Below are 7945 nucleotides of genomic sequence, written 5' to 3'. Positions count from 1 at the left end.
GGGCTTCCTAAATAAGCCTATATGTATGTTTGTCCAAGAAATTTTTGGATGAAATACAAACTGCACAACTTCAAAATTGCATAAAAGTAATCTGCATAAAAAGAGACCTTACAGTATTTTGATCTTGCAATATAGTCTATTCAAAAGATATGGAAGTGTGAAAAATCAGAAAAAATCTTTCTTCTTGATTCTTGCATATTAATATATCATTATGTGATTTTCTTCCATCAATAATTCTTTACTCTCTAATTTACTTTGTTCTTCCATCGCCAAAAGAAGCAAGACTTTTGTTTCGCAATCTTTTCAGCAGCATTTTCTTGGATGATATTCATTAATCATTCGTTAGTCGTTTTCTGAAAACATCCTTTCTGCTTCTTTATTCTTTCTTACATCATATATATATATATCTGTTCACTTTTGTTTTTATGATCTGATGACAACTATATAGTAACCTTACTAAATAAATAATTTTAGTGGAATCAAAAAATTGCTTTTATGTGTTCTATTTATTTAGTTATATCCAAATTAAATTTATTGTATTGTTGGCATATCATATTGTTATTGACATTCTAATTTCAAAGTTATAATGCTGGCTTAAATACATTTAACCAAAGAAAAATTAAGAAAATTATTATATACATACACAATATGGAATTTGTCATAATAATAAGAGGCCAAAAATATAATTTTAATAATTTTTATTTAACCAGTGATAGTACATTCCTTTACATCTGATAATGAAAACATATAAAAGATACAGCAATCCCTATTATTTTCCTCCTCTTTTATAATTATACATAGCTAAGTTCTTTTTATATATATAAATTTTGTGATCTTTGGACACAGTATATTAATTTGTCTTCAATGACATCAATTTATTCTTATGCTATGCTATAAGGGCACTTATTCAAAAAAAGGGCATAACTTAACAGTTGCACCAAATGGTGGTCAGATATTGCTAGCCAAGTCTTTGTCATTAAAAAAGAGATGACAAAGCATACAACTTTTTAAATTCTATAAACATTTCACCTTACTATCAAAAGATTTTGAATATTTAACAATGAAACAAAAAAAAAATGGAAGAAATTAAACATATGATTTGAGCTGCCCAATAAAATTTTCTTTAAAATTACAAAAAAAATCTAAAGTTTTTATATATGTATATAAACTTCAAGATTATTAAAGAAAACAAGAATTATATCTTTCTGCCAACCTCAAAACAACAATTCATCAAATTCTTTAGTAACATGATACAAATTCACTTTTTAAGAATCTATATAGCCATTTATAGGGACAAAAAATATTAAAGAATAGTCCCCATAGTAAAATTTACAACAGCTACTCAAAAATTCATTTCCAAATTAATTTTTATTTGCAAAAATTGAGATTGAAATTTCTCTTTTCCAAAAGTATAAAACATTTATAAATCTATCATTCTGATGACTTTATGCCACTTTTATTTAAATTTAAATGATTTTGGAAGATCCATAAAATAATGACACGAGAAAGCGATCAGAAAAATATAAAATGGGAATATAACATAGAAAATTTTCAAATCATCAATGTATGCACACAAAATTTCAAATTGTTAATGATAAAATTTAACTTGTGATTAAAGCTTTTCCCATTAATAAGTACAATTAATGTAGTGTCATTTATTGAAACAACATTGGTTTCAATAATATTTTGCAATCTGAATGCAGATTTTTGAAATACAGTCTGGAGCATGGTTATTTATTGGAAAATTGTTTTTCTTTTTTTAGTGAATAAGCACTAAAGTTAAAAACTTTTACAGTTAAATGGGAAAAAGTTCAATGTTATCAAGGCAAATCCTTAGTTTGGAAGCATACAGGTGATTTCTAGATAGTCTCTTTGAATGTATATTTGATAAAAACACATAATAGTTTCTTTTAAACCAATTTGAGCTATTTATGGATCAGCCATGTTATTGCAATTATATGGACATGGGAAACATTTGGGTTCACTGCCCAAATTTGGCAATGACTGACAGATATCTGCAAGGATTTCAGACTAGATATATATTTATAAAATTTGCATTCATATGCAAAAGATAACTTTGGGATTTACTTCTGAACTGGTTCACTTTCTTGTGTTGAACAAACAATTTCAGAATCCTTATCTGAAGCGGTAGGACCGGCAAGAACTTCTTTTGTTAGCTGTTCTAAAGTGCCTTTTTCTTGATCTGGCTGATGACATTCTTTGGGTTTGTCAGTAGATTTTGATCTGTTTCCAATTTGTTTTGATTTTAAGTTAGTTCCCACTTCAGATGTTAATCCAGTTTTGCTACCAGATTTTGAAGTGGGCACTGGTTTTTGAGTAGAAGGCATAGAACGAGACATTGTTTTTTGTGTGGAAGGTACAGATCTCTGCACATTTCTTGAAGTTTGAGATAAAGAATTTTGAATAGAACTAGACTTCTTAATGGGAACAGGTCTTCTCTGTGTTGCCAATTCCTTAGGAGCAACTGCAGAAGGTTTGGATGAAATATTTTTATTTGCACTATCTTTAGTTTGTTTTACATCTGAGTGCTTTATTGATGATTTACTTGGCAATATTCTTGAAGTTTGGGGTAATGATTTTGATTGAGTATTTGAAGTTGAATGGCTGGTGGTAGAAACAGTTTTTAATGATGATCTCTGTGAAACTGTTAAAGATGGTTTTTGATCTAATTTTTTTACAGGATGAGTAGTAATGTTAGAAGAATTGGTAGTTGAGCTAATACTTTCTGTAGTAGTTGAAATTTTTTGTGGTCTGGAAATTGTTCGGGTTGTGGCACTTGTTTTTTGAACTGATGTTATATTTGTTTTTGTACCAGAAACTCTGATAGTAGATATTAATGGAGCTGATTTTGGTCTGGACTGCACAGGCTCTTTTGACTGGACAGATTTCTTTTGATCGAGTGTTACTTTTGATGTTTTAGGTGCTGTAGATACCTTTTGTATATTAGGTGTTGTAGATACCTTTTGTATATTAGATTTAGTTACTGATGATACTGATGATTTGTCCAATTTATCTTTTACAGTTTTCTCTGGAAGAACTTTCTTCTTTAAAACATTATTTTTCGGTGTAGGTTTTACATCAACTGTAGATTTTGCAGGCTCTTTCTTTATTAGTTTAGAGGGTCTAGTTATAGGAGAAACAAGTGGTAACTTTTTAGATTTCACCGCAGTTTTGCCTTGTGCTACCCGAGGTGTAGAATTTTTTGAGGATAAATCTGGTTTTCCTCCTTGTATATAGCTCCAACCTCCATCTTTTTCAGAATCAGAATCTACATCTTCAGTGACTCCTTCTGCTTCAGGAACTCCATCAGGAATTACAACTAAATCAATAGTAGTTGCAGACTGATCTACTGAAAGTGAATCTGAAAGTGTTTTTTCTTCTTTATCTGCAAGTTGTTCAAGTAACTGACCTACTTCAGTGGGTAGACTAGATTGTGCAGGAATATTATATTGCACATTTTCCACAGGTAGACAGTCACCAATTGAAACAAGATCATTTGGTTTTGTTTCAAATGCTGGATTTTTTGAATTTTTACCCTCAATATTTTCAGTTAATAAATCAGATTTTTCTAAATTATTGGCAGAAATCATTTCCTTTGAACTGTTAGTATGATTTATAAAATCATCTTTCTTTGGTTCAGAAATTATAGTAGTTGAATTTGCACCTAATGCAATATTTTCAACATGAATTGGTTCTAATAATGCACCATTATTAGTACTGAGTAATAAATTTGTTTCTGTTACATTTGATGGTTTATTTTCATTGAAACTTTGAGTGAAATCAATCAATTTTTCTTCAGTATCATTTGAGTTCTTAATATTACAAGATTCTTTAGAATCTGCATTGCCAACTGCCAATTCAGTTTTCTCCAAAACAGGATTTTCAGATAGTGTTTCAAAATGTTTGAAAGTTTGATACTCATAATTTATATTTTTATTATCCTGAGCACTAGCTAAATTAACATTATCAAAAGACATACTTTCTATTTCTTTTGTATTTTTAATATCAAATTCTGGAGAATTACTTTCAACAGACACATCACTCTCTTCTAAGGGTCCTTCTTCCAAACCAGAATCATCAGGATGTTGGGGTGATTGTGAAGTTGTTCTTATCAAAACTTGATTAACAGCTAATTCAATTGCATTGTTAACAATTTCAGATGCCATTTCAATTGCTGTATCACTATTAACTTCTTCAATTTTCATATCTTCCTTTGAATCAAAATTAATTAATTGAATATCTTGAAAATTACTATCAGATGGTTTACTTTGGGGATTTTCTTGATCTAATATGCCAGAATCAGCTAATGTTACAGAAGCCGTAGATTTATTTTCATGAGTTTCATAAGAAGTAAAAGAAATTTTAGCTGAATCTAAATTGTCATTTTGCATTTGAAATTGTTCACTAGCTAACAATTCATCAATTGGTGGGGTAGGTAATTCACTAAATGCTGTAGTTTCAGGCATCACACTTTTTAAACCTGACTGACATGTATCTTTAAATCCATTTGTTTCAAAATCTTCACCACCTTCACTTTCAAGTGGATGGAAATAAAAATTTGTTAATTCTGATGTTTCAGGTGACTTGCTGATTTTAGACAAACCTTCTAAACTGTTAGGTTTAATGGCAGTTTCACTAAATGGATTATATCCAATATTGTCATTTTCAGAAGAACCATTCCATGAACCTTGGTACCAACTATCAACTTTGGTACCATCTAATAAAAATGAATGTGAAGGGGGATTTTTTGGATTTGAAGCAAGTTCCTTTGGATCTTTCAAAAATATTACAATAGCAGTTATGTTATCACTAGAGCCATGTTCTTTCGCTTGTTGTACTAATCTTGAAGCCACATCTTCATAATCATCAAATGGATGTTCTACAATGTAACTATATATGGCTGATGCAACATCTGATGGATTCAGCCTATCCCATAACCCATCACAAGCCAATACAAAGAAATCTTCATTACCTTGTAAAGGAATTTTGACAACATCTGGTTCTGCGCTAACATAAGGTTTATGTTCAGGATCGCCTAAATAAAAGAAGAGATATTTAATTTAGATTTATTTTATAAATTTACACACATCAATCAAATATAAATTATTTAATAAATTTGAATAGTTTGAACTTTTATCTAATTGCCAATTAAGCTATATATTTTAAATTTCCTTATTCAGAGTATAATAAATTTATCACTGTTTGTTAGTCATGACTTAACAATAAGAAATTTTAATGTCTTAATATAATTGCAATATTCCTCCTGTTCTAAATGGAGAAATATTAATACAAGTAAGTCTTGGTATTCATGAGGATTAGATTCCTTAGAAATCTCATGAACAACAATTAGGAAGGCCTATGGAAAAATCAAGTTAAGTTCCTGTTAACTGAGCCAATATGGTTGAGCTAAAACATGTTGCTATCTAGGGAATATTTAAACTTTTGCAAATGATTTAATAACCAAACAATAAATTATGTATATTTTATTTATATGTTTAATTATATTAAAAGCATAGTCTTGCATTCTACAGTGATTATGGAGAAGTTACAATAGTTTGGAAACATTGAGTTGATGTTGCTTGATGGGGTTTATTATTATTAAATCCTTCAATATTTCAACTTATCAAGAATTTCTACCTTCTTCTTAAAACTTAAAACCAGTTTCTTATGTTTTGCCACATTTTCAAGAGCAACAACACTTCTTTTAGGAAAAGTCATAATAAATAAAATACAGGAAATATTGTAAACAAATTTTCATTTGCTGTATATGAAATCACAGTACAATTGACAGACAAACACACAAAAATGAAGTCAAGGAAGTTGTAGAGTCCTCTATCAGAATTGTTTTGATTTCATAATTCAAACTAAAAAAAGTTATAAAAATATTCCTATAATAGTAGAGTATATTATATTATTATATAGATTATTATTGTGAAATCCGCGATTTTTACGCCGATGTTGGAAAAATCTTTGTAAACAACTCCGATGGAAAAACCCACTCTTGGTGAGAAGTATATCGGAAGTCACCGATTGTTTTCACATTATGATGGGAAAGTTGACAGTTAGTTGATCGGAATGCACCGTAAGTGTCAACTGAAGTCGATCACGTGCCTCATTTCCCACGAATAACGTATAAAAGCTCGAGTCCCCGGAAGCTCAGGGCGATCCCTCGGAAGTTATACTTGGTAGATGTGCCATATTTGTCTCCATACTCCGGACCGAAAGGACATACGACCAACCACAGCCGTTTGAACTTCCATCGCCATTAACGAACATATTCAACGAACGCATTTTAGACATATCGGCATACAGGTATCTGTACTTTTTAGAGCTTTGTGAACTCTCTCTCAGACTAGCAGGTAAAGCTATTAGAGCGTCCCTTTTGTACAGTGAATTTATTTAATCGCATTTAACCTATGTATCCTAGCTTAGTTATATAAATAAATGCTTGTTTTGTTTTTAAACCTGTCTCCTGTCTCTGAAGGACACCTGCCGACTTACCGACGCACTCCCCACTCAAATTTTTGCCCTCCTAGCCATCCGACTAGCCGAGAACGGGTTTTACCAACCTGTTGCAGAGTAAGTGGTCATTTGGGATGAGCCCAGTGGCCCACTGCTAATCTCACATTATTATTATTATTATTGTATGGGAGTATGCAATTACTGTATACAGGGTGATCGGAAAATGTCTGGCCAAAATTTAAAAAGGGTTAGAGGGGATGAATATAAAAGGATTCGCAGTACAATGCTTGTCTGTAAATGCCACGTAAAAGTCCTGGAGAGTAAAGAAAGTGGAAAGGTAAAAGGAAAGAGACACAAACAAATGTAACAAGCCCTTTATTAAATCAACATGTCACAGCAAATGCTCGAAAGAGCAACAACCAACCATAATACAAGCTTCACTTCGCCGCAGCACAGAATGGTGTACATTAGCATAAACACCAACCACATCATGTCTGCTGGCATTGAAGGACCTGCTTTTGCGAAGCTGTCTGTGCACTCACTCTAAAGTTTAACAATGCAATATTTCTCTGTTGTGAAATCATTCCCTGTACAATCTTTGCGCAGCTTTCCCATTTCAATTCACAGCTCTACACATCAGATGGATATCTGCTAGTTCAGCATCTGTGAAGCACTGCATGCTGTATGAAATCACAGCGGGGAATGACAGTTTCCAGCATTGCTGGCTCGCTTTGACTGCCCTACACAGCACCATCTACCACCTTCACACGGCATTTCCGGACAAGCATTGTACTGCAAATCCTTTTATATTCGTCCCTTCTAACCCCCTTTAAATTTTTGCCAGACATTTTCCGATCACCCTGTATACGTACAATTTTATATGCAGTAAAACCTCATTAAGTTGAAATTTGAGAAATAAAAATCCCAATTTTAACATCTAATTTTCTCAAATTGTTTTGTGGTCATAAATTTCCCACTATTGAGATGTTTCTCAAGAATTTGTTCATAGTACGATTACAAAATTTGTACAGTTTAATAGCTTTTTAGAGTGTGTTGTCAAGGCACCACTTTATACTCCAATCATAATGCCACCAATATACTTTATCAGTAAAAGTATGTTGACATGAGGTTATAATGGCATGTTGTTGTGCATAGAACTATAGTAGTATTGTTTATCTCAATCATATTTATTCACATAGAATATAAGAGAAAATAAAGATTGCCTTTTAAAGGGCGGAGGATACATAAAAAAATAGATTTGAGTTAAAAGTACTGACAATTTCAACTTAATGAGAACATTTTATAACTCTATATATTGTTTCTGGGGTCTGTAGACAGCTTCAAGTTAATGCAGTTCAATTTAGCAAGATTTTACTGTATCTTATAATATAATCGAGATCGGTTGATGATGATGATGATGATAATAATAATAATAATAATAATAATAATAATAATTAGCAGA

At 31.4% G+C, this 7945-nt stretch overlaps 1 protein-coding gene across 1 annotated transcript in view; it reads right to left on the bottom strand.

The window, feature by feature from the left end:
• Positions 1 to 681: 681 nt before the first annotated feature.
• LOC111618090 (serine-rich adhesin for platelets-like) overlaps positions 682 to 7945 on the bottom strand; it is a 60237-nt gene continuing 52973 nt past the window's right edge. Inside the window, exon 7 of the mRNA XM_023359535.1 lies at positions 682 to 5056. Within this exon, the coding sequence (XP_023215303.1) occupies positions 2085 to 5056 (2972 nt within the window). The 3' untranslated portion in view covers positions 682 to 2084. The remainder of the gene's footprint in view (positions 5057 to 7945) is intronic.

This window comes from Centruroides sculpturatus, unplaced genomic scaffold, assembly GCF_000671375.1.
Source record: "Centruroides sculpturatus isolate CEXI.00-Female unplaced genomic scaffold, Cexi_2.0 scaffold155, whole genome shotgun sequence".
Taxonomy (NCBI): Eukaryota; Metazoa; Arthropoda; class Arachnida; order Scorpiones; family Buthidae; genus Centruroides; species Centruroides sculpturatus.
The sequence above is the reverse complement of the archived record's forward strand: the minus strand, read 5'-3'. Positions and strand labels throughout refer to the sequence as shown.